We start from the raw sequence: 27243 nt of genomic DNA, 5'->3' as shown, positions 1-27243 counted from the left end.
ACTCGGTGGGTGTAGTCTTTGAACAGACATGAAAGTTTGTGGACTTATACGTCAGCCTTACGTCACCCAGCAAGAGCTCATTTAAAGCCGTACATATCAGAAAGCCATGAATGTCAACCCAATCAATTTTATGAAGAAATTCATGCTATTTGAAGCAAACTTGGCAAAACAAGATAGCTTTTATTCTGATTATCTGCTTTTCCTGGTGGTCTTATGTGGCTATAATGCTGCAGTAATACGCTTCCTCACACATTATGTTCTTCCTCATGTGAAACAAATGTGCTAACCTGATGCACCAGATGGTTTGTTACACAGAACCATCTGAGAAATCGTCGATGGAAACCGTTTGGAGAAGGGCAGGCGCTTTCAAAAAATACGTGGCAGGCGATTGGATGAACCGTTTATCACCGCCTTACTTTGCGAGGCAGCTGGATTTTGCCTCGCCTGATCCTGTGATGTCATCTTGCGAATCCAGGTGCCTTGCAGGGTAACAAATGTGACAATTTATTGTTTATTTGGCTGGCAATTTTCTAGATTTTTTCGTACTGTCAACAATACTTATTCAGTATAATCCTCTGTGCCGTAGACCTTCGTTGTTGTCAAAAAAACAACTAACAACACATCAATGAGCCACACCGCTGCACAGGGTGACATGTTCCTTCACGCCAAAGGCAACGGTTGTTTATTTAGAAACAGCTTCACAGACTAGTAACAGCATCACGCTCTCAGAGAGCAGTTCCTTGAATGGTAGATGCCACTGAGCATGTGTAGGAATGCGGTTTTGTTTACAGAGTTTCACTTAGCTTGTTGTGCAACATATCACGACGTCTGGACTTTGAGCTACAATGTTAACTCAAAGAATGTCAGTAGTTATTGATATTAAGAAAAATATTGTTCCCAGACTGGTCTGTAAGGATCAACCTATTACGTCAAAGAAATTCCAGAATACAAAGTTAGAAACAGCAAAATATTTATTCACCAGTCAAAACATAAACTTCAAATACGAGGTCTGAGTACTGAACTCCATACCAGAGCTGCAAGAGTAGTTGATTCATCGCTTAAGTCATTTTTCCAGAAAAAAATGCCAAACATCTGATGGTTCCAGCTTCCCGAATGTGATGACTTGCTGTTTGTCCCTGTCATGTGTGACAGTAAATTGAATATCTTAACATTAAAGTCAGACAAAACAAGCAAATTGAAGGCATCACTGAGAAATTTTTAACATTTTGTAGACTAAGCGATTAATCGAGAAAATAATCAGATAATAATCCTTAGTTGCAGCTCTACTCCACACAGTGATGCATGCATGCCAAGACTTCTGTTACCTGACAAAAATTTCTTTCAAGGAAACCTTTAAGTGCTACGACAGAACGGACATTCTGTACATACTGCTTTTTGTATTTCTGTTCTGTTTGTTATGTTGGCAATTAAAACATATCGACAGTGATAAGAATGACTTCCTGTAATACTTCCTTTGAAAATCAGATCAGAATTTCTGCATCAGGCGGGGTTGCAAAGAACAGGAGAGCAAAAAAATAAAATAATACAACATTGTAGCCAATTGTCAAGATGCTATATTATTCACTGAACATAAATAGGCAGGTCATGGAGAAGAGCTTGCAACAATCCTACACGATGATGGGTGTGTTTTTGGTACATCTTTTATCAGGGAGCGGGACTTTGCAAGCTGTAGGAAGGAGGAAGAGTCTATGCAAACTTGTGTTCTCCCTCTGTACCAAGCAGGCGAAAAAGGGTGGCAGTGGTTGTGGTGGGTTATCAGTTCTCGAGGAAAGCCACGTAGTCAGTGAGTCTGGCCAACTGCTGCTCATTTGGAACCAATGAAACGGGGGGAGGATCTGTTGAGAGAGAGAGAGAGAAACAGTGAGGAGAGGGGAGAGACACGGAGAGGGAGAAGTTGAGTCAGAGGGGGGATTCCTCATTGGGCCTAGTGCTATCGATCTTCTTACATCTAAACCAGTTTTAACTCGAGAGGCTGCAGCCCACGTGTTCTGGCTCAGAGACTCAGCAGGTCGCAGGTTTCAAGTTAACCACGCTGTCGACATCTGCGCATGAGCTCACCGCTTCCTCCAACCTGTTTAACAACACTACCTGCAGAGTCTCCCCATGTGACCGCGAGACATTCAGCCCTGGAGATCATTAAAAGAGTGCCACACTCTTTTTTCAGGGACACTTTACATTCATCCAAACCAGAATGATTTTCCTCCACTCTAACAAAAAAAAAAAAATCACCAAGCACTATTAAGTCCCAGTGGTGCTGTGGGGGTGGGGGGGGGCAGACATGTGAGGATTAATGGTGAGTGGGTTAGCTGTTTTGGGTTGGACATGTGCGCTGCAGATGCTTCAGCAGCAAGGTCCGATGATAACAGAGAGGACAGACCGCAACCTCCTCCTCCTCCTCATATGTTTGCATGAATCAATAGGTTTCTCTTGCAAAAATGGATCGATCCATGACCCTCCAGACTTGAAAACATGTAGTGATGTGATAAATATTTTGACAAAATAAGGGAGGAGAGGAGAAGAAAAGAAATGGAGCATGAAAGTTTGGGAAATATGTTATACAAGGGAGATTTAGCAAATAAAAATTCAGGAAATTCTAGGGGAAAATATCGTCTTTGTCATCAAATGTCGTATTTCTATGGAATTAAAAATGACCCCCAAATCCCAGCGCTGAACATTTTTATGAGTCTAATAAAATCTAGGCGGAGGAGTAGTAGGAAGATGGGTGCAAGCTTTCACATAAGGAGAAAACCGTTTGGGCACAGGACAGCAGGCTGATGATGGGTACAATTCAGAAGAGCAATACTGCCACCTACCTGGCTTTTTGGGCATCACCATCCTGGTGGCAGGGTCCGCCTGCCAGCCTTGACTCACCACACCTTTGGACAAACACAGAGGCGGAGAAGGAGGAAAAAAAATATCCTCAGTGTATCAATGGGATCTGATACGAGACTGATGGATGCGTAAATGATAAGGTAATGGAAATAAGCTGTAACACATCCCAGTGGGAACACTACTTGACTACAGCTGTTATTATTACTTAGAAAACCCCTCGGCATCTGACCTCTTTATAAACAGTGACAATGATGACAAAATATTTCCTCTCAAGGGGTTGTGTAAATTCAAGCTTACCCTTTACTGCTTCTTCCACAGAGTAGCCCACAAAGGCGGCAAAATCTTCTGCTGCGATGGAGGTATATGCCTGGGCCACTAGCGCGTACGCCCTTTGTCTTGTGCTCTCTGTGAAACAACCATGAACCATAGATAGGATATCAATATCAGATAGTACATACAGAGTACATGAGTGCTAAAGCTGTATTCCAGCACCCTGCGTCTATTTAAAGTGCATAAAGTACATGGACAACACCAACTTTCTGTCAATGCAGAAAAAAAACACATAAAGACAGACAGTAAACAAAGCTGCTAATTAGCAACAGCGCTGGAGGTTGTAGACTGTGGATAACAATTAATCAACATTGACAGACAGGGTTTTTGAAGCCAGGGGCTGTTTTAAAAAAAGCAGTCACAAGTGAGTATGTTTTGGTAAAATGTTGAGTGAATGCTACAAGTCTGCATGGAACATTTGTTTTATCTCGCTTTTTAGCCTGCCCGGTTTCAAATTTCCTGTCTTAGGGTTTGGTTATGGTTGGAGCTGCAACGATTGGTTGATTAATTGGTTGACATAAATTTAATCACCAACTATTTTGATGATTAATCATTTGGAGTCATTTTATATGGAAAAAAAGTATCCAAATTCTCTGATTCCAGCTTCTGAAATGTGAATATTTTCTGTTTTTTTTAGTCTTCCATGACAATAAACTGAATATCTTTGGATTGTAGACTGTTGGTCAGGACCAAAGAAGACATTTGGGATTTAGAAACAAAGACATTTTATAGACCAAACGACTAATTGAGAATATAATCAACAGATTAATTGATAATGAAAATAATAATAAGTTGTGGTCCTAGTTGTGGTAATTCTGTGTGCTTGAATTCATAAAGTTGCTTCCTCTCACTCCACCCAAGCACATGGTCCCAACTAACTACTGACTCACTCTAACAAAAGTTTGTCTGGGATCTAAAATAAAAATTAAGTATGTCTGAACAAAGACTGAGTTTTCTGCCTTTTACTGCTTTTACCATCTGGGTCTGTTTTATATTAAATGGCGCTCTGATTTGATCGTGATCAACATGTGTGATAAACATGTGAGCTGAAAGAAAGTTTTCCATAATCAAGAATGCTAAATGATTGATCTTGTTAAATGAAGCGAGATAAAGAAGAATCATGGACATTATATGCAGTACACTGCTTACACTTCAGACCACAGGAGTCTGTATCAAAAGGCACTGGCTTCCCAACTGTCAAAGCTGCCCAATTTATCCTTCCCACAGCCTGACATGGTGCTGTTGTTTGTGAAGATAAGGGTAAGAGTGACAGGGTCTCGCAACAGCATGGAACGACATACATCGGCATGCACTTGCTGCTGTTGCTCCTGCAAAGCTATCACGTAAATGACTCAGGGTTGTGGCCTTTCGTGTTTTATAGCCTAGCAACGGTTTATGTGTACCAACAGTCAGCCCCCAGTCTACTGCAGCAGCTAGCAGCGGTAACAATAACAAGCAGGATGAGAAGAGACAGCTGTGAGGTGAAGGCAGGAGATTTGTCAGAGTGCTTTCCCATTTTGCAGTCCAACAGGCTTCCTGTTCTCCCTGTTATTGTACTTGTCTAAAATGAGGTGGAAGAATTAAAAAATATGACCTTAAAAAACTATGTCATGGCAAAGTTTATGCATCAGTTGAGTTTGAAGGTATTAATATTTATTCAGTAGGAGTCTTAATGAAAGTTTTGGCTGTATCTTCTGCACCCTTTAAAGTGGACACTGAGATGATTAAAACAGATTATTTTCATACATTTGGATCCAGTTAACATTGTTTTGTCATTGTCATGTCTCACCATTGATGAATGAGAAAAACAATTGAGGTGTTTTTCCCCCTCTCTAGTCAGCATGAATCATACTTCATAAAACAGCTCCTTGTGTTGGAACAAGTTTCTTGCACATGACTGGCCGCATATTAGAAAAGAAATGCTCCCCATGAAGCCAAACAGGTCATCTCAAGGGGCTTTTTGTAACCCTGTCCGTCCACAGGCAGACATGTATTTTTACCATTGCCTCTTGACCCTTGGGAGATGACTGGTGTGGCAACTGGACCGGCCTTTCTTAGTATGTCTTTCTGACACTCCGGGGTTGGGTTGGAGCTGCTGAGCAAGACGTCTAATGTGGGAGGATGGGAGTTTTATGGAGGAGAAACAGGACCTGGCCTGTCCTCTCTGACAGTCTATTCCAGGGCTGCTATCATTTCTCACCCTCTCACCTCTTAAAAATAGACCCCACTTTTCACCAGCAAAGGCAAAGCAGACAGGACATGGCAAGGGCTTTTATTTTTGAATACAGTCTATTGCCAAGTAAGAGCAACAACAGGCTGGGGAAACATTTTGATGGGTGCACTCAAAGGAAGATCTATACTGTATATATTAAACTGGGTTTTGCAGTTTTCTTCCTCTATATGCTTCTTGAATTTGATCTTATTAGAAACTTTGCTTTAAGGTTAGAATTAGAAATAAAACAAGTAATGAATTAATTTCATGCAGCTTTATTTCAGGTTCCACTGAAGACCAAATTGGTGATTACATGTAGATCAACTTCGACAAAGTGAGAAAATGCAAAAGAACTATTTCCATAAGCTACATATGAATAAAATTACGTGTGCAGACATTTTATTTACATTTATTTTACAGACCTATTTTCCACTTAACACCAGCATTTAACTGGCTCAAAAGTACAAAAGTATAAAACGTTCAGGAAAGGTATGAATTCGACATTGATATTAAATATTGCACAGAAAGTAAGGGCAAGCCATTCTAGCCCACATCCTCCGTAACCTTATATTTCTTTAACATCAAATTGCAAAGAGTCCCTGCCATTCTTGTTCTTGTTAAAAAAACATTCAAAAGCACATATTACAGTAGTTTCTACTAGAACCTAACCACTTCAATTTTCATTATTCTTCCTCCTCTTCTTCCTCTTCCTCCTCCTCCTCCTCCTCTGCATCCTCAAATTCATCATCATCAACCAATCCAAAGTCCATTTTTGCAAGGACTGCTTCAACATGCTCTGTTGACAAAGTGAAGTGGTCCATCTTCTCAAAGCCTGGCTCTGGCCTCTCTTCCCCCATTGAGCATTTAGCTGCATCTTTGGTCTGTGTAATAAGGCCCTTGGAGGCTAACAGAAACTCAGCAGCACCATTCTGCTCCAATGCCCTCACAGCCGAATCCGTCAGCTCTGAACTAGCTTGAAGTCGTTCGCCGTAACGTTGAGCCAGTGCCCGCAGAGCAGCCACCTTTTCATCTTGCTCTTTTCCAACCTGCTCCAGTAGTATGGTTTTGCGCTCTTCCAGGACAGCATATAATAGGTCAAAGCGTTCAGCTAGGCCTTGTTTAACACACTGAGCATTCTCCTGTACAGCACGGCAGGCATCTTCCATCTGGTTGAGCAGAGCTTGCAGGCGCCCATTGCTGGCCACCAGGGTATCAATAGCATTACTCAGTTCACCTTTCTGGGCCTGGTAAACACTTTCTAGAGGTGCCACCTCACAGTCCTTGTGCTGCCCAAACACTTTACACATGGAGCAAGTGGGTACCTGACAGGTAGTGCAATAGATGTTGATTCTCTCGTCTTCGTGTTCTTGGCACATCGGTTCTTTGGACTCTTTAGGCTTCAGGGAGTTGTCTGGGCTTCCACTGCCACTACCTTCTTGCTGCTGCTTATAGATGTCGATGATATTTTCAACCAACAGGTTGCGCTGGAGCCCGTGTACACCATGGCGGTCAAGCACGACCTCAAACCGGCATGTAGGGCAGCGAAAGACACCACCAGAAAAACGGTATGGGTTGCGTGAGTCATAGAGGTCACTTGCACAACTACGACACAAGTTGTGTTGGCAGGGTAGGATGACCACAGGTTTAGTGAACATGTCCAGGCAGATGGGGCAGCTCAGCTGCTTCTCAAGGCTATCCATGGGGCTGGGGGGTCGAACCACAGATCCTGTCCTCTGCAAATCCATAATGGAAAAAGTCTCTACCTGCAGCTAGACCAGAACGTTTCCTAATTTCCACGAAGAGAGAAGTACAAGGTTTACTCTCTCCGTCAGTTTCAACAAGTTATCAAAATAAAGGACAGACCCTGACTCTTTAGTGTATGCTGTTGCTTGTGAAATGCCGATATCTATTCTGGCTGAGAGCTAGCAGCTCTGTCCTTTATACCAGCCCCTCACAGCTGGTGACACCCGATCCTTTTGACCAACCAGAGCACACATTCCTGCCTGCTTGCTGGCCTGGGATCTTTTCAGAGAATTGGCCCCCACCTCCCCAGTGCTGCATATGTCACATGTCCTAGTAGGCACTGTGTCCCCTCTAAAAGTGACAGAAGTCAGAATGAGCAGAGATACAAACAGGGTCCATGTGACTGAGGAGCCCTACCTGAGAGAAGGAGCTCAGTCCAATTGGTAAACAAGTCAGTGTGAACATCCTGTGACTTTGTTGTTTTGACCATTTTATCACTTGTTGAGATTAGCTGTCATTTTCCATGTTTACTGTTCATATAACCTGTTTTATTTACCACAGTAAACACCGCTGTTTTTCATACACTCTTAACATGACCACCTAAATTTCAATTGACCAATGATATTAAATTGACAGAAAAATCATGACAATTTCGATAATTAATTACATCTTTACGGAGTCAACTACTACATTAAATTAAAGTCTTTTTCAAGTAAAAATACAACCTATTTGCTAATAAATGATTTTCAAATGTGAGGATTCACTTTTCTTTGCTTCTTTATAAATGTCATATCTTTGGGGTTTCTGACTGTTTGACAGTCGGTCATTTAAAATAAAATTTTCAATGGTATCTTTCAAATTCTATGAAGTAATACTTATGGCAACCAATGACAAAATCATGGTCTTAACTTGGTCAGAAAGGGTATAAACAGTAAACACCAATTGACATGATGATAAGAACATTATCATATAAATTATTCTTTACGGATGAATGTGCTACTTTCTTAACTTTGAAACAATAAATTGAATATATTTACATCTTATTTACTCACATTCACCACATCTAACAAACAATTATCATCAGCGTCAAAGTGTCTCATGACATATTGTACGTAAGCATCCATGTCAGATCAACATGATGTAACGTGAACATGACTGATAAGCTATTCTTAAACTCTTGCACAAGGGAACCGACACATGACACACATGCCCCAACAATTGTGAGCATGAGAGCAATAATTTCATAAGGATTTTTCTCAAAATTATTCTTTAGATGTTAGAAATAAAATAGATGAGTGAAATCAAGAGACAACTGAAATATTTAGATATTCAGTTACATTACAATAGTGTAAATACGTGTTAAGTGATGATCTTATTCAGACTATTGGGTTGTAACTACCTGAACTAGCCTTCTTGATACTAATATACTAATATGTCATATATACTAATATGTCACATTGCTGGACATGATGTTATAGACAGTCAAATTCACTCACTGTATTTTCCAACATATTTTATTTCCCCTCGGCTGGGTTGCATCATAGCTTAAGCTGCGTTCAACTGGTGCCCCCTGCTGATTGTGATTCTATATCATGCAGGTGAAATGTAAATACCTAAGTCACCCAAGCTTTTACTGATAAAACTACAAATTAAATTAATTCAAAATACACCTAACTTTTAAGACATGGTAATGAAGTACAGTAACAGTTAAAAGTTTGGACACACTTTCTCATTCAAGAGAATGAGACTTTTGATTGGTACTGTATATAATATTTAAATGTCCCTACAGGGAATTTCTCTACAATTTTCAATTTTTCACAAGGCAGGGCATAAAACCATTTTTTTGGAAGTGCTATCTAAACAGACTATATGGAATGTAGAGTAATAAAAGAGAAAGATCAGGTAGGATGTCATTTTTGTCGTTACCTCGAAGGGCCTCCATGACCGGAAGGATATTCTCTGTCCACTGATGTGCTGCGATGGCTGTGTAGATCCCTGGAAAGTCGCGCTGCCAAATACGCTGGCCAACAGCCCAAACAGCTGTTAATTCAGGGTTTGCCTGCATACAACAAGAGGAAAAGCATTTTAAAATCTTTCCATATGCTTCACTTGACAAGGCAGTGGCCCTCATACTGTACTTTAACAGCAGTCACACCCAAATACTATTTTTACTCACATCCATTGTCAAATACCATTTTAAATTCCAAATCTCATACTATTTAAGCAATGTGAGGATCATTATTTCTCAACCTTCAGCTAGGAATGTGATGAAGAGCAGAAAGGGCAGAAAGCCTGAAAACATATTTTCTCAATCAGCTTCCTACTTATTAATGGGCTCCCACACATTTCTGTATTTGTGTTTTCATCCTTGGCTCAGTTGGTGATGTCTCGCATTAGAAATATTTGAATCAAAATGTGATGACAGTTGTGGGGTTGTTTCCTCTGTTTCTGAATCAAAACAAGACGGCCTGCTGGCTACACGGATAAGAAACAGTTGCAACTTAGGAAACAGGTGAAAAATATTTTTTATCATGCAGTGTATGGAATGTTTTTTTTTTTTTTTTTAAATTTAGATGGTTAGAAAAGTCTTCTAGGATTCTGGAAATACCTCCGAAACAATGTTTCTTTAAATGAGCCTCTGGGTTTTTCAAACATTGCAAGTTAATTGTCTTTTAGAGAAACTGAATGTTACCTCTGTGACCATAATGTATTCTAATGCATGAGAGGCACAAACTGGGCCTATACTGTTTTATTTCACTTTCACCACTCTTTTACATAAAAAAAAGAACAGAAAGGGAAAAAAAAGCTCTAAAATAAATCCCACTGTACACTGCCTGCTCAGCACCATATGGCAAACAGACACAATTAGCAGCTAGCCTGTGATCACAGCGGAGCATTTAGAAGCTAAAGATATTTCCCTCAGGAGTTGGCAAAGACCAAAAACAGAGCTAAAAGAGAGTTAATACTGGATTTACATTTGCCAGGTGGCAAGAAACACAACTCCGAGGGAATGATAACGTTGCTCTGTAACTGCTGGATGTGGAAATAAGCAATTGTTTACTTACAAGCTTGCCATATCACCATGAATGACTGATTTATTTATGGATTAAACAGACACATAAAACCTTAAAAAGGTGATGATATTTTAATGTTGTGTTGCTGATTTCAAACGACCAAATGAGGTTAAAGTCAAACATTCACATTTCTTTGCTTTTCAGACTCTAGACTTACCACTTGAATGTTGATGTGAACAGTACTTACACATCTGAATCTTGTAAATATGATAACTTCCACATAACTAGAAGGCAGCATGAGCAGGACTATCACATCTATCATACCCAGATGGAGGTGAGGTTGAACTCATTTACCGTTTTTATTGCTTGGGGAATCCGCTTCCATAGATACCTGGCGTTATTCCTGTTGGACACAAATTAACACAAGTCAGGAAAAACACAGAATTACACTGCAGGTACAGACAGCAATACAAGACTAGGTGAGCTGTGATAAACCTGACAAGACTTCAGCTACCTACTGTTGTTAACACACATATTTTATGCAAGCAGTTCAAATCCAGACTAGATGTATTATTTTTAAAGCCATCCGTTTAAATCTAATTGTTCCTGCTGAGTGCTCTCATTCAAGTGATTACTGTTCTTGCAACTCCAGGAAGCCATGTCATTTCATTTCTAAGAAGGTACTGAAGGATTATGGCTTTATGTGGCTTATAGGGTTGTAACAGTACATGCATTTGTCCCAAACCATTTGTTACAGGATGTTTGGTCAGCGACTTCCTTGGCTCAGTTTGTTCTGTGACCCAAACAATTACAGTCAAAATAGTTTTATAATCCATTTACTTCAATGTGCTATACAGTAATGGACCAAAATGTTGCTTTCTACCTTTATTTTGTTTTAGTCTGCTATGCCGATAACATACCATGTCCCAAAACCAAGCTACATACCAACCGCTACTGTGAATTTTGTGTACCATTACACCCCTTGTGGCTTATGAATTATGATATTGGAAATTTAACGGAGATGCAGCCTTATTGCATACCACAGCTGCAACACCTAAGAAGGCATGTTGGTTCTTTAAATAATAATGACAATCAGTGTTCAATCAATCTTTTGCTGTGACAGTGCACATATGTCACATGACAAAGGCTAAAAAAAAGTCGCAGAATATGTCTTTGGCAGCTAAGAAACTGAAGAGGAAAAAAGGCATCCCCAGTGTTGACTAAGTTCATTTGAAATAAAAGACACCTGGCATCCATTTGCTTTGAACACAAAATCTAAAAGCCCACACCCCCAATAAAAAAAACAATGTAGAGAAAAGCATGTCAGCTACTTAAAACAAAAACAGAGTTGACTTACATATCATTATGTAGTAAATAGAGCGCCAGCAACTGAGTGTAGACTTGAGGTGTTGCAATGCCCCCTGGAGCCTGTTAAAAATAAATGCAGGTCTGATATTAAAGCATGCTGCTTAACATAAGCAGAAAACCAAACCATATTTGCTTTCCTAAACAAACTCAAGGTAGCCTATATATTAAAGAGCAATGGTGGAAGAAGTATTCAGACCCCTTATTTAAATAAAAATACCGATACAGCAACATAAAAATACTCCATTACAAGTAAAAGTCCTGCATGAAAAATCCTACTTAAGAAAAGTACGTGAGTATTAGCAGCAAAATGTAGTTAAAGTATTGCAGTAAAAGTAGTGGTTTGGTCCCTCTGACTGATATATTATTATATATGACATCATTAGATTATTAATAGTGAAGCATCAGTATTAGAGCAGCATGTTACTGTTGTAGCTGCTGGAGGTGGAGCTAGTTTCAACTACTTTATATACAGTTAGCTAGTTTAGTCCAGTGGTTCCCAACCTATGGGTCAGGACCCCTCCAAAGGGTCAGCAGATAAATGTGAGGGGTCGTGAGATGATTAATGGGAGAGGAAAGAAGAAAAAACAAAGTTCTGATACACAAATCTGTTTTCAGTTCTTGGATTTTTTCTCTAATCTTTGATTTTTGCTGAAATATTGGATCATTTGAACATTTATTGAAATGAAAGCATGTGAGAAGTTTAGAGGGAAAAATCAGTATTTGGTGGAGCTGTTCTCACAGACATCTGAAATGTGACCCCGACTACACACTGCTTTTTGTAAAACGTCAAAAACAAAAAAAGTTAAAACCCACTGGTTTAATCTTTAAAGGTATACTAAGCAGGATTTTCCTACAACAAAAAAAGGATGTATAGACTCATATAAAAGTAATCCCTCTCAATCATCACAATATTCCACTAGAAGTGTGTGGTGGTGTATGCATCTACAGAAATCCGGCCCACTGCCTGTATTTTCTTATTATTTTGCTGGGTGTCAGTCTTTGGGCAGCGGGTGTGTAGCCCCCATCCAATAACAGCACGCAGGGTGTGAGGATGGGACTATAAAAACATAGGGACCAGGTTACATTGCTGTCTCCATCTCTCTCCTCTGCTCTGTCTGTGTCCGTCGGACCAAGGAGGGCAGGGCTGAGCTCCACATACGCAGACACGCACAGAGCAGAGAAGCCACAGTGGACAGGATGCAGGCAAAGCATGCACTTAAAAATCTGACACAAAATCCGACAATGTGGCACCTTCCCACAGGGTTGTGCAGAGGTGTGAGCATGTTTAATTGTGCTTTAGAATGCAATTGCCATGAAACAATCAGAAAATAACATTTTATTTATCTGATTCACTGCTTTGTTCTAGCTAGCGCTGCTCACTCTCTAGCTCACTGAACCACCGCTGCTCTCTCTTTCTAGCACTGGTGTCATTGAGCTGGGGAGGAGGGACCAACTTTTAATATTGTGTTTACAAACACCAACCGACAAATCCTGCATAGTATACCTTTAACTATGTTACATTATCCATTGTGTCAAATCTTCACCTGAAAAGCAACTAAAGCTGTCAAATACATGTAGTGGAGGAGAAAGTACAATATTTAATTCTGAAATGTAGTAGAGAGGAAGTAACAGTTATAAAGTAGCATAAAATGGAAATACACAAGTAAAGTACAAGTACCTCAAAACTGTACTTAAGTACAGGACTTGAGTAAATGTACTTCGTTACTTTCCACCACTTTACAGATTACTCACTGAGCTCCGTAATAATTACTTTACATTGACCACAGTCAGCACCAGCAGTCCTGTCAGCTAAGTTAGCTGACATTTGCCTTCTGTCAACATTATCAGCTGACGTAGTTATAAAAGCAAATGATCAGTCCTAACAGTAACACACGGCTAAACTAGGAATTGCTTTTAACGTTATAAGACCCTAAATGACAACAATACAATAGCTGCAACGCTGGCTGTGTTTACCAGTAAGATATAACGAAGAGCTCTCCAGCTATGTAGCTAGCTACCAACTATCTGCTAATACATGAAATGAAAGTAGACAATAACGGTAATTCTGCTACTACAGTTTTCATAACTAACTTGTAACGTTGAGTTAATAAGTTAATATAAGAGTGTTTGTAAGTAAACTTGGCGTAGAGTTGTGCAAACAGGCTAGCTTTAAGCCATATTATTGACGTTAGCCTGAGCTAGCCGCTAGCTAACTAGGTGTCAGATTGTTACCTTATTATTAAACGGTCTATAAAACAGTATTTATTGTTGGCACATAAAATAATTAATTCCGCGATTCAGTAGTTACCTCGAGCTCTTGAGCTTCACACTGCTCCAGTAGTTTATCAAAATTTTCCTCCATAATCACAGCTGCAGGCATGATGATGCCTAGCTGAACCTTCTTCTTCTCCTTCTGTGTTGTTGCAGTAGATTAGCGGCACGTCAGAGGTGCTGCTGCCCCCCACTGGACGAAGCACAAAGTACTGAATCAAAAATTACACACGGCCTCCAACAATCCAAGATCCAATTATACCATGATACAATACATACAATATAATGAAATTTCAATAACATACCAGGGAATTTAATGAAATAAGGGGGCATTATTGTCCAGACATGACCTGGAAAAGCTATTCCACGCTATTCTCTACCCTAACTCTACTGTTCTCGGGTCTCACAAAGAAACCTTTAAAATAATTACAACTCATCCTGAATGCTGCAGCAACGGTGCGAATCAGAACTAAAAAAAAAAAAAACAGAACAAAATTGAACACATCACACCTACTCTTCAAACCCTGCATCGGATTTTCACTTCGACATGTATTTTGTGTCCTTGGGCAAGATACTAAACCCCAAATTGCTCCCAATGGCACAGCCATACGTGAGTGTGTGTGTGTGTGTATGTGTGTGTATGTGTGAGTGAATGGGTGAATGAGCATTAGAAACATTGTAAACTGCTATATTGCTCCTGAAGAGGAGCAAGTTACCAAAGGTTGGCACCTTGCATGGCCTCCTCTGACATCAGTGTATGCATGTGTGTGTGAATAGGTGAATGTTAGCATGTGTTGTAAAGCGCTTTGAGTGGTAGACTAGAAATGCACTATATCAATGCAATCCATTTACATTGTAAATTTGTTTTGTTGTCAATGTTACTTTTTCATGTGGTGTCTAAATATATACCAAACAATATCAAACACAAGCATACAGAGGAAGTAAAGGCTACTACTACCCACTGCCCTACATACTAGTTAGTTAATGATGCAGATATTGCTTCTCAGTTGGAGATGGAAAGCTCCAATGCAAATTTTTAGCCCTGCTCAATCAGTATGTGGAAAACAATGCAGGGAAACAGAACATATGCGAAAGAGAAAAAGAAAACAAAACCCAGAATCAAGATCTTACATTTCAGATCAGATCTTGAAGAAATACTCCAAAGTCCTCATTAATCTCATTGATTTTATTATAAAACCAATCCCAACAGTTCCTCTTTTAATGTGAAGATTCACACTATTTTGCTCAGAATGTGAAAATCTCTATCAGGGTCTCTAACACAGTTGTTAGGACTCTAGTGAACGCCTCCACACTTGTCAGACAAAAGCAGCATCGGAAAATAGAAGAAAAAAGTAATCATCCTGTATGCACTATTGTGCTTGCGACAAGATTGACAGACAGCTATTGCGACAACTCAAAATGACAAAAGTGAGGCCCTTTTCAAAACAGACATTTTGACATGTGATAGTAGAAAAAGCACAGGGGTTACTAAGAACTTTAACAATAGCGTTATTCTAAACCATGACAGTGAGCCAGCGTGCACATCACAAGGACCCTGAAATTCAAGCAGCTAAATGGAATTCAAGTATCATTAGGTTGAATTGTTAATGAAGTTGTTTTTCCTACAGAGACATGTCAAAATGTTTTCTGTGAATAAGGAAGAAGGAAAATTCCGAAGACCTCGAATCATTTTGGCACTACGATACTAAACTCTCTCCAAACAGTAAATAAATGTGTTGGCCTGTACTCAACCGAGGTCTTAGCACAGTAGCAGCTCTGAAATAAGGTTATCAGCATTTTTTCATTTCTCCTGAAAGTAAGTCATCTGCTGTCTGCCAATGCTTGAGATTTCATCCTTTTTTATCTCAGCATTTTCTTTGACACCGTCGACTAAATAAAATGTTCTCCACCACCTCTAAAAATGTGTCAGCAATAAGAATATCTAATGTGCCTCCACTAACTTGACATGGTTTTAAAGAATCATCTGCATTCTCAATTCATCTTACCTGCTAATCCCCAAGGTGTTGGTCCTCACCAGCATCAAGGCCTACACTGTATTTCCTTCATACATTTCCATCATTTTAATGGCAGTAAATGTTTTATTTTGCTTTTCAAACTTTGTAGTTTGCTACAGTCTCACTTCAAAGGCGTATTCCAAATAATGTAACACCTGCTGTTTGAAACTTCTTTTAAATTCGCATATTCTTTTATGATGCTTACATTTAAAGACGTGCCATCCTGTTTCCCACAAGTGACAACCAAAATGTTTTTATCTATTGCTGAATTATTGCATAGAGTCAGTCATTTTCTTAGCTTCATAGTCTAGTTTTAATCTCCGAGGGCTGCATGTTGCAATAATTCTCCACAGGGAGTAAAATTAGAAACTATGCAAGCTAACCAAACAGGGTAGAAAGAATTGCTTTCCAGACGATGTAAAAGGAATACATGGTAAATTATTGGCAGTGTGCCAATTAAAATGACATTCTTTACATTAAACCTTTGTTACTTGTAAATTGTTTCTCAGAAATGTTATTGCCTGTTATACACATACTGGCCAAACTTTAAAGTGCTGATAAACACGAAATCATGGATTTGTTTCTGGCATTGTTTCTTGTTGTTGGTCATTGTGATGTAAATAGTGAAACCTTCTATGGAGGCATGCATTGGGTAATTTCTAAACTAAACTACAGTAGATCAATAAGATGCACAATACAAAAGCAAAATAATGCTGCACCACATGCACTATACATTGTTTTCAAGATAATCTTTCATCACAGATAGAAAAACTAGGCACCCCTGCCGGTTAACATACAATCACTAAGATTTTAAAAGGACAATACAAACAATAACAATACACAACAATGACAATAATGCTTGCATTCATTGCAGAAGGCAATCAGTTTGACATTGAATTACAGTAGTGAAGATTTAATGGTACTCTGTGGAGTTTCTGACCTTTAGTATGCTTCTAGTTTTTTATGAGTGAGTCCCTGTTTTGTTTGTCTAATGCGCATGCATGAAGACACACATGCACGAGTGTTTGCATGCAGGTGACGTGATACAAAGTCCTGCTAATGTTGTCACACTATTGCAGTGATCTACAGGTGGCTGTAATGTGCCAAGAAACAAGAGACACCAAAACCTTTTCCATCGCATACAGACAAAAAGCCTACAATTCACTCACAATAAGTGATTCTGTTCCCTCTAAATCTTCCTCAATGCATGTGCTATTTTGTAAGCTGAAATAGTACTGCTGAAATTCCCAAACATATTTGCAGGCAAATTTCAGAGTTACATGACATGAAATGTGGGACACTGATTTATAAGAATCAGGTCTACAACATGACAAGTCCAGATGTCTGCCTGTAGACATGGTGGTCAGCTGGTAAGATTCTGAATGTGTAAACCAAAGGTTCAGTCTCCATCCCTGCTGTGAAAAGCAACCTAGACCCTAAAATTCTAAACACAAGTCCTCTAAAATCCTTTCTGCACTTGAAAGGGAGTCAATCCACATGAAATGCTCCTTGTCAACTATTGTAGCGCTTTTTCTAGGACACAATGAAGTGCTGAACCTTGGGCACAACTTTCAAAACCTTCTTCAAACACAGTAATTCAGAAGAATCTAAGGTTGCCAGATTTTCAAGCATCTTTGCAAATTTTCAGTCGTGTAAACCGAAGGTTGAGTGATAAATCCTTTTGTATTATTAAAATGATGTATGTGATGAATCATGATTTCCATTATTTTAAAATGTGCATAAACCCTGGCACCTCATGCAGGCGGCGTACATAATCTGCAAAGATTCTGCAATAACAAAAGTCACCACTTGCAAGCAGCATTGCACAGTTTTGCAATTTTAATTTATAGGCTACAAGGCACTCAGGACTTTCTCATGTCAGAAAACTGATTGATAATAATAATAATAATAATGATAATAATAATACATTTAATTTGTAGAGTGCTTTCAAGAAACTCAAAGATGCCTTACACAAGTTAATGTCCCCCTCCAGTCAAACATGTGTTTTCTTCTTGTTCTTTCAGTTGGATGTTTGAGCTGCACCATGCAGAATGATGTTTGAGCAGAGTTTGTTTTCACATTCATCTGTTAAAGAAAGAAAGTTTCTCAGTGCTCATTGAAATTCTGAGTTGTTGGCCCTTGAGCATGATTTGTGACATCACTAATTTGGAAGGTAATTATGATGTGGAAACCTGTAGCCTCCAGTGAACATACACCTTTCAGTGAAGTAGGAGACATCTTGTGTCCAACAGTTAAACTTTTGAAACAAACAATATTGGCATATTCAGAGATTCTGGATTTTTTGTTAGATGGAGTAGATGTACTTTTAACGTCCCGTGTGTAGAATTTAGTGGCATCTAGCAGTGAGGTTGCAGATTGCAACCAACTGAATACAGCTTACCCTCCCCCCAAGCATGTAGGAGAACCTACGGTGGCTGCGAAACTCGCAAAAAACGCAAAAGGCTCTCTCTGGAGCCACTGTTTTGTTTGTCCGTTCTGGGCTACTGTAGAAACATGGCGGTGCAACATGGCGGGCTCCGTGGAAGAGGACCCTATGTAGATATAAAGGGCTCATTCTAAGGTTACGAAAATATAACAATTCTTATTTTCAGGTGATTATACACTAATGAAAACATATTTATGAATATTATATTGCATTTCTGCCAAGTCTGTTCCACTAGATGCCATTTAATCTTACACACTGGACCTTTAAATGAGGTTACTGGAATTTTTTGTGGAAAAAAAACATATCATACACATATTATTCTTTCAAACAGAGTATTTTTATATACCTTACAACATGTCTGGAGGGGATCTTTAAAAAAGGTAAACATAGGACATTAATCACACGTTAAAAGCAGGTCTAAAAAGATGAGTTTTGAGGAACTTCTTGAACACAGACAATTTGGTGCGGTCACGTTTGAGGGAAGAGTTCCAGAGCGAGGGGTCGACAATGGAGAAAACCCTGTCATTCCAGGTCCGATGCTCGGTCCTGGACAGTAGAGACAGGAGGCTGGTGGTGGAGAGGGTCGATGAGGTAGGATGGGGACTGGTCATGTAGAACTTTATGAGTTAAGAGAGGGATTTTGGACTGAACAGGGGAGCCAGTGGAGGACCGGGATGGTGTGGGAGTGAGTGAGCAGGCGAGCAGCAGGGTACTGAGGTTTATTAAAGACTTTGGATGATGTACCATAAAGAATGCTATTGCACTAGTCGGGGATGTGATGTGATGAAAGCATGGATCAAAGTTTCAGCAGCAGAAGAGGAAAGTGATGGGCGGAGACGAACTATATCAGGAAAAAAAACCCTTGAGATGTATCATCTAATTTTCGAACAGGGTTCCACAACATAAATTCACAAAGACAGGATGATTTGTTTAAAGGAGGAAGGGTTTAGGGCCTAAATACTGTATATTTCTGATCTGATGCCACATTATGAACAGTCCAGACTCATCAGATCAACTGGGACAGGTCTGCTTACTGTCCCCAGGCTAAAAATGTTTCTGTTGCCGCTGGCTTATATTAAATCAAATTTGGGGCTATCTTGGCTTGCGGAGGAATTTATTATTCTCCAGTTTTTTTCCATTTGAGCTTTATATCCTGTCTTAATGCCTTTTGAAGTCTTATGTAAAACACCGTATGTAAAGGTAACATCAACTTGTCTTGCTGTAAAGTTGCAAAGGTTTGTTTAAAGAATAAACTTCACTTTACATATATCCTAATATGTTTTGTTATGTCCACAATAAAATTTTCCAGTTCTACATTTCCTTCTCTCTTTTTCCTGCAAAAAGATAAACCCTTCATCTCATACCAGAACCGAGAAGACCATAACAATTGACTTTGATGACAAATGCTATCAAAGATATTATACCTTGATGCTCTTGTCACATCCTCAATAATTCAAGTATTTTGATAGCACATTCCCTGCTATGATAAAGACTAATGGAGAGGATCTGGGGAATGAACTAAACATCTTCTCTGAAGTGTGGATTTTTAAACTGTAAACCAGTAGTGAGCAACATATCAGACTACACACCGGATGGGAGGAATTAGTAATCCTTGGATGTTCTTCACTTCTCATTTATACATTCATGTTTATTCTGTAAACCACATGAAATTTAACTGTGTGAGACTAATAAAGCCTGTTGGATGAAAGGAAGGTAGCGTTACGCATAAAAACACAGACTTAATTTACAAAATAAGAGGATGTTTTTCTCACAAGTTGATTGGAACTACCGATCAAATAATGATATGTGGAGAGAAGTCACCAATAACATTTTTTTTTTTAGCGAGTGGTGAGTAAAGTCTTGCCAAAAGTATCTAATAGACTGAAGTAATCCTGTGAATTTCTTGAGAAAAGACACTACAAAAACAAAGCAAAAATAGCACTAACATGAACTCTTTTACCTCTACCTACCTTATTTATACTGTATATAAATCAAAGAACGTCTTGCTTTGATGCTTGCATTGTAAATAGAGTTTAGTGACACTGAGCATGAGTCTTTGGAAGAGAAGATGTCATGGGAGACATTGCTGGGTGGGTAAATAAAGGTAATTGAGTTGTCACCTTTTTCCACAAACAGGAGCCTTTTTCCTCTACATTGAACTAATTATAAAAGAAAAGTTCGCAAAACTTACTCATGATTGATGTTTTTCTTCTAAAAGTAATGTTTTTTTTAATCAATTTCAGATTGTGGTTATCTGCTGTGTTTTTTCTTAATTAGACATGAACAATACACATAAATCTCTCTTTACCACAACATACTGCATTTACTGTTTAGATATTTGATTCACTCTAGTTTATTTGATAAACTAGAGTGAATATCACTCCTTTCCCAGGATTTCAAGGATTTTTCGACATAAATAAAATTTGGTTTTAACCACAGAACTGTGGATAATTTATCACAACATTAATTATCTGTCACATGCAGCCATTTTGGCATGTTGTGGTTCTGTGGTTTGAGGAATGGGAGAATAGTTTGTGGATGTTTAGCTATAACATTACGGATATCTATGTAGGTGATGCTTCACCTGTTGAGTGCTGCTCTGTTCTCTTCTTATAGAACTGTTTTGCGTTGATGGTTCACATTCATGTTCGGAAGTTCGTGTAACCAGCTACTTAAAGCCATAATATGTGATTATTCCGCATTAAAATGTCTAAAATCAACTAGACTTATGTTATTTATTTTGTTTAATTGTGTACTTACATTATCCCTAATGTTTACAACAATTTTCCCAACCCAGAGAAATCTGTAATTTTAATCAAAGTAACAGTCCTTTTCATTTGGTCGCCTGTCAATGGCGTCATACTCCTCTACCAAAGAGTAAATACCTACAAGATAATACAGTGGCTGTTTGCCACAATGGCGTCTACCGAAGAGTATACGCATACAAGATAATACGTCGGTGTTGTGGTTGTTCAACAGAAACTGTTATAAATGGACTTTTATTCAGTTTTAAGCCATTTTTATGATAAGCTTTTTAGATCTTGGTCGTTTTTTACTATATCTTTTAACCAGATGAAGGATTTTAGTCATCGGATGTCTGGATCTTAATTAATCAGAGAAACAAGCTGAGCTTGGCTAGCAGCCCTTCCCGGAAGTGCGGTGCTTGCCGAACATTGATTTTTTACGTGAAATAGCTTTATTCAGTATTTTTCTGGTGTTAATCCCCATGTACATTTGTTTTTGGAGAAGAGGAGACCTCCGTGTATAATTCAGCTCCTGGTAAAAACCTTCTAAATGTCTGGATCTTAAGTTATCAGAGAAACAAGCTGAGCAAACGTTAGCATCAGCTCGGCTAGCAGCCCCTACCGGACGTCCTGTGCCCACAGAGCAGTGTCAGAGAAACACTGATTTTTAACATGAAACTGCTTTATTCAGTGTTTTTACCTGTTTTAATCACTGGGTCTGTTTGTATTCAAGAGGAGACCACTGTGGATAATTCGGCTCCTGGTAAAAACATCCTGAACGATGAATACTGGAGTAATCCTACCCAAAGAAGCTGGTTATTTAACAATGAAGACAACAACTCCCATGATCCCACGCTACTTTGCATCATACTCCGTCTTTTGTTATTGATTTGATTGAGAGACCCCTAGCGGCTGAAATCACATATTGTGTGTTTAATACACCCATGGTGTGAACACCATTTAGGTCCTAAACTGCCATGCATGCACAGATTTAACTGAAATGTGAGCCGCATGCGTACAAGAACAACAACAATAACAGACAAATCACAAACATGGATGATACAGCTGTTCTAGCATTCCCTAACAATAAGTTCCTTCCAGTTTGGCTTGGATAGATGCTTCTCCATAAACTTTCCGACAAATATGAAATTTCGTCGTCTCTCCATTGACCTCCGTTGCTGTTGTTGCTCTCCTGTGTGTTTATTTTTACTGGGCTGTGAGAGGCCAGGCAATATGTGCAGAGTGAAACCAAGTGAAACCATATGAATTCCAATCTGACCGTACCGTAGCCAGAGATCGGATATGAATCAGATCTTGGACCGCATATGCAAGCGGCCAAGATCTGATATGAAAAAAATCTGATTTTTTTTGTTCAGACTTGTGTGAAAAAATCAAATCTGAGTCAGTCGGATTTGGACCACTTCAGCATGTAATGTGAATGTAGCTTAAATTCATTTAACCTGACTGCAAAATACAATGTAAGTTATTAGTCATTCTTAACTCAGGCTTTTCTCTATTTCATATTTACTTCATGAAAACTAATTGGTTGCAAGTATAAACTTGGAAAAAGCACAACTTCAGAAGCATTTTGTAGTGTTCAGTTCAGGTTTCTAACCTACTGTAGTGCTTAAACATACAATATGCAAAATCTGATTCAAATATGATTCCTTTGTCTTTCCTTTGCATATGAACATTTATAATACTTAAGATGGTTTAATTAACAGCAGCTAATTCAGATTATGCCTCCCTTTCATTTGAAATGAGTACAAAACTGGCTTTACATTGTGAGAAAACGGAATGAATCTAGTATTGCTCAAACCTCCATTTCACCTTTTTTCATAGTATCAATATCCAACCAAATACCTAGGGAGATTTTTGGAAGCTGTGTTAACAGATATTATTGATTCACAATTGGCTCTACTTCTGCTCCTTTTAACTCCTTCAACTAACACATTACAATAGCTGTGTAAATCATTCACTTTGCCTGTTGGTCCTAGCGGAAAAGAAACCTATTCCAACAAAATGAGAGGTTTGTTTGTGTAAAATCAGGTCCAGTAGTGTGTTGTCACTTTGCATCCACCAGTAAGCTAATTTCAACCTTGATTATATTACTGTGGTTGTTGTTCCCTTTAGATGGTGTACGGCTTCCACTCCATCTGTGCCCCTTTTGTTCGTTAAAGATGTTTTTTCAGAGTAAGAAGAGAAACAAGGAGAGGGGAGGCGGGGGGAGCAATCATAGACAGATACACTATACACCTGAAGGACATGAATTTGAATGCTTTTTTATTCTTAACAACATATGAGCAAAATGTTCTTTCTCATGTCTGCATGTACTTCTACTACTATTAATACCGAAACTCCATTTATAAGTGCAGTGATGTCGGGGCCTGGGTCATAGCTAAATCCTTGTGTTGTGTGCTCACCATTTTAATCCAAGCTTATACCTTATATGAATATTCCCTTTTCACTTTCACTCTTTTTATATATAAATATATGTATGTATGTATGTATGTATGTATGTATGTGCTCACTGCTCGACAGGGGAGGTAGAGACAGAGATGCACTTCCTCCTCCACTGTGAGATGTTCTCTTCAGTAAGAGACTTCCACTACCAAAGGAAATAACAAACAAATACCAAACGTCCAAATGTTAACTCCAGAGGAGAAATTGGCAGTTCTCCTGGGTGAAGGGACAGCAGCTCCTCTAGCAGCTAAATATGTATCTGCCTGCCACAGCCTGACAGACTCACAATCACTGTAAAATCTATATTTATAAGATATTAAGTAACTGTATCATATTCTATAAAACTGTGTTGTACGTTACTGTATTGTATTACCATCAAATAATGGACTGCATCAGTATTATAAAGAACCTGCATGTGACACCTGTATGTTTAATATGTATATGTAATATGTATTATATGAATCTTCTGTAAACTGCTTTGGCAACAACATGAGCATTTGGGCAGTAGATAAAAGATGTCTGTCAATACCAGGGTTGCTAACTCTCACATACTTTGCTGCCCAAACAACTGTCAAGACAAAACACTATGACAGCAACACAGATGAACAGGCGAATATATTATGGTCAAAGTATTTCTGGTATAGTAATGGTTAAACCTGGTGAATATCTTGGACTCTACAAGACAGCTGAGCATTCAAAAAGTGGGTGTTTCCATGGAGCTGCATCTTAAATTACTCTCTGATTGGTGCGTAGTGCTTATCACCTTGATAATCGGACAGCTGCTCAAGTTCACAGCTAGGACCCCAGAAGGTGTTCAAGCAAGCCAGCCACACTCCATCTAACCTGGTATGAACCAAGGTAAGTGAATAGGGCAGCTATTAATCATGGATTAATTAATTAATTAACCCAGGGTGTTTGTTATAAACTAACTGTATAGTATTTGTTTTGAATAAGTGATCTGTAAGTTTCAGAGTAGGATTAAGCTAGTTTACGTTAGCTTACATTAGCTGTCTAACATTAAGGGCACAGCAGAGAGAAGAATGAAAGCAACGTTAAACAATGGCATTTGGTTTTTCGAAAGGAAAGCCAGGTGTGCTATAATTGATTCTTATGTTAATGCTTATGGATGAGGTGGTTGCATATTTTCTGTATTTTAAGTGAGGGCGTTCATCCGAAAGCTGATGTCAAAGTTCTTGAAGGAACTGAGATGAAAACTGAGATAATCTACAGGTATATAGTGTGGGCAGAATGGTGCAAGGGTGAGAAATAGCACGTTATCTTTTTTGCCTTTCAGACCTCTAACTTGGTATTGGTCTGACTGCAAAGGCCATGCTGATGAGGCTGGATGAAACTGGTGAGATTCCCTCGGGTGAAGTCACCAAATTTTACAAGGCAGCAAGAGGCTTCCTGCTAAGATGTACGGATACGCATTGAAGAAGCTAACGTTACTGAATGATCCCCTGCTGCCATATGCTGAGTTTGTGGACTTTAAGCAGAGACAAGACTTGCATGTAGATGATGTGCTCTACTTTGTCCAAAGGTAAATCACTGAACTCTTGTTTTCACTTTACCAATACTTAATTCAAACAACGTGAGTAGTTATATAAAGATAATGTGTGATATTGATAGGCTTCACCGGCAGCTGTGATGGGTGAGAAAAGACTACTCTCTGAGGTATTAAACAGGGAGATTCTGCTACTGAAAAGAGTTGTTTCTTTCTATTTGAATAGATGATTAGCTATAGTTTATGGAGATTTTATTTACAAAATTTAACTTCTGAATGTTTTTTTTCCAATTCTAACTAATATTGTTGAAATTGTATTTTCCCAGATACGATCGCCTTCTTCCTTTTGAGGATCCAAGGGACCAGGACAGGATTTCAGGTGAGTTTCTGGAGTACTAGATGCCGGAGGAAACAGCCATACCTGACACCGTCTGGAAAGGTGCCCTGGTGAGTGTTGAAGAAGAAGACCGATTCCATTGTATGGACATGGTGTCTGAACAACTGGTGAATCACAGTTCCCAGACTCAGGAAGGTGGCACAGCTTGTTCTATGCTTACCTCACTCTAATGTAGATGCAGAACGAGTCTTCTCAACAACTGGCCTGATCAAAACAGTGTAGAAACAGACTTGAACTAGATGGGAAGCTGTTGTCCATTATGTGCATTAAAAGTAATCAGGTCACACCGTGCTGCTACAAACATGAACTGCTGGTAGAAATGATAATCTAGTCCGAGTCTGCTGCTTGTAGTTGTACTAGGCTAAAATAGGCCCCTGTGTGTGTGTGTGTGTGTGTGTGTGTTTGAGAGAGAGCGCAAGTGTGTAAGTGAGTAAATGAGTTAGTGAGTGTTCATGTATATATTTGGCTGGGTGAGTAAGCATGGTCGTGTAGATTTGGCTGTGTGAGTGAGTGTGTATTTGTGTGTGTGTGTGTGTGTGTGTGTGTGTGTTCATGTATCAGCTATGTGTCTGGAGTAGGATAGGTTTTTTTTTAATTTATGGTTCTTGCTACCATTCTGATTCTCTTCTTCCAATAAGCCCTTGTTATTGCCTTTTTAACTTAACATTATTCAATAAAACATTGTAGTTTTAATATCGGAAACAACATGACTTTCATTAGTGAACCAACCTGTGTGCGCTTTATTGGGTTAGTGTATGTCTAATATTGTGAAATTGTTAGGATAGCATAGCCAGGCTATATCCTTAAATCTTAGATCTAAGCTGCTGCTCCCGCCTCATGTGTAAGCTGCATACTGTTTTAAATCCTGATGGTGAATTGAGTCCAAACATCTGCATGTGATTAAGTCAGCATATGCGTTTGCGTGATTAAGCCCATGGCATCAAAATCTCACTCCAGCCAGGTACCCAAAGTCGGCAACCCTGCAATACTTGCTTACAGATCTGACAAAATGGTGGATGTAACAATGTCAGTTTGCAACTCCTGCAGAACTGTGACAGTAAGGGTTGCTACTAGCAACAGAATGGGGGCTTGATAACTACACACTTTAACTGTGCTAGCTCCCTCCCATCATATTTAAAAAAATGCAACAGAGTGGAGGGCAATGACTTGTGGCTGTGTAGTGTGTGATGCAGAGGGTGAGGGGACATCGACTGACCACCACTCAGTGTAACATGAATAGCGTGAATAGCGATTTAGAGCTGGTAGTCAGAGTTAACCAGCCATGAGCAGCTGCTGTCAGACTTTCTGTGTCCGTGCTGGAAACAAAGAGAGTCCACTGGAGCTTTGACAGTCACTAGAAGCACATTCAGGCCCTTTGTAAAAGTTTCTGTGTGGTTCCTGTGTTGTAGCTGAGCTAGTGGCTCTTCTACAAGAGACTCTCCAGTGTGAGTGTGTCTGTGGGGGAGTGTCAGTATGTAGTGGTAGCCCTGCTGTTTATCGTGTTAATATTACCATCATCAGCCCTGGATATCTTGTGAAGCTCTGAATATAGCAGAGTTGTGTTGTGTTTACTGCCACAGTAAAGGAATACATTTCTTGTTCATGTACAATGTCGTCTCTGCTGTCTTTTATCAGGCTTGCTATATTTGAGAGGCACAAACTGAGGCTGAGGTATTGCTGTTTGCTTGACATATGATATAGACCTCAGAGTCTTGCCTGTTATGTCACGATTAGGGAGGGGCGGAGAATTCAGCTCAACTGAATTTTCAAATCCAAGCAGACACCAATAAGCTAATTTTGAACAGAAAAAACAGTTTAAATGTGAAGAATATATATATATATATATATATATATATATATATATATATATATATATACATATA

At 39.1% G+C, this 27243-nt stretch overlaps 2 protein-coding genes and 1 long non-coding RNA gene across 3 annotated transcripts; 1 reads left to right on the top strand and 2 right to left on the bottom strand.

The window, feature by feature from the left end:
- Window positions 1-953: 953 nt before the first annotated feature.
- cops8 (COP9 signalosome subunit 8) lies at window positions 954-13976 on the bottom strand. The gene is made up of 7 exons (XM_042426717.1): window positions 13829-13976; window positions 11510-11580; window positions 10507-10555; window positions 9065-9197; window positions 3151-3258; window positions 2835-2897; window positions 954-1856 (listed from the first exon to the last, which is right to left on the bottom strand). Exons 1-7 carry the CDS (start codon window positions 13898-13900, stop codon window positions 1777-1779), a joined length of 576 nt encoding a protein of 191 aa, XP_042282651.1. The 5' UTR covers window positions 13901-13976; the 3' UTR covers window positions 954-1776.
- On the bottom strand, window positions 5655-8693 carry trim63b (tripartite motif containing 63b). The gene has a single exon (XM_042426716.1). It carries the CDS (start codon window positions 7138-7140, stop codon window positions 6079-6081), a length of 1062 nt encoding a protein of 353 aa, XP_042282650.1. The 5' UTR covers window positions 7141-8693; the 3' UTR covers window positions 5655-6078.
- Window positions 13977-21872: 7896 nt separating the features above from the next.
- LOC121907450 lies at window positions 21873-27200 on the top strand. Its single transcript, XR_006098876.1, has 4 exons — window positions 21873-24317; window positions 24754-24999; window positions 25089-25133; window positions 25290-27200. It is a non-coding gene; the product is annotated as an uncharacterized LOC121907450 (long non-coding RNA).
- Window positions 27201-27243: the final 43 nt, after the last annotated feature.

This window comes from Thunnus maccoyii, chromosome 11 (assembly GCF_910596095.1).
Source record: "Thunnus maccoyii chromosome 11, fThuMac1.1, whole genome shotgun sequence".
Taxonomy (NCBI): Eukaryota; Metazoa; Chordata; class Actinopteri; order Scombriformes; family Scombridae; genus Thunnus; species Thunnus maccoyii.
Note: the sequence above shows the minus strand (reverse complement) of the source record. Positions and strands in the feature narration are given on the sequence as shown.

Bases quoted from the DNA above. Each gene is read 5' to 3' on its own strand.
- trim63b (XM_042426716.1), bottom strand. From the start codon at position 7,140: ATGGATTTGCAGAGGACAGGATCTGTGGTTCGACCCCCCAGCCCCATG.
- cops8 (XM_042426717.1), bottom strand. From the start codon at position 13,900: ATGCCTGCAGCTGTGATTATGGAGGAAAATTTTGATAAACTACTGGAG. The intron at 11,581-13,828 runs GTAACTACTGAA...TATTTTTAACAG, and splicing joins GTGAAGCTCAAGAGCTCGAG to GCTCCAGGGGGCATTGCAAC. The intron at 1,857-2,834 runs GTAGGTGGCAGT...CTCTCTCAACAG, and splicing joins GGTGATGCCCAAAAAGCCAG to ATCCTCCCCCCGTTTCATTG.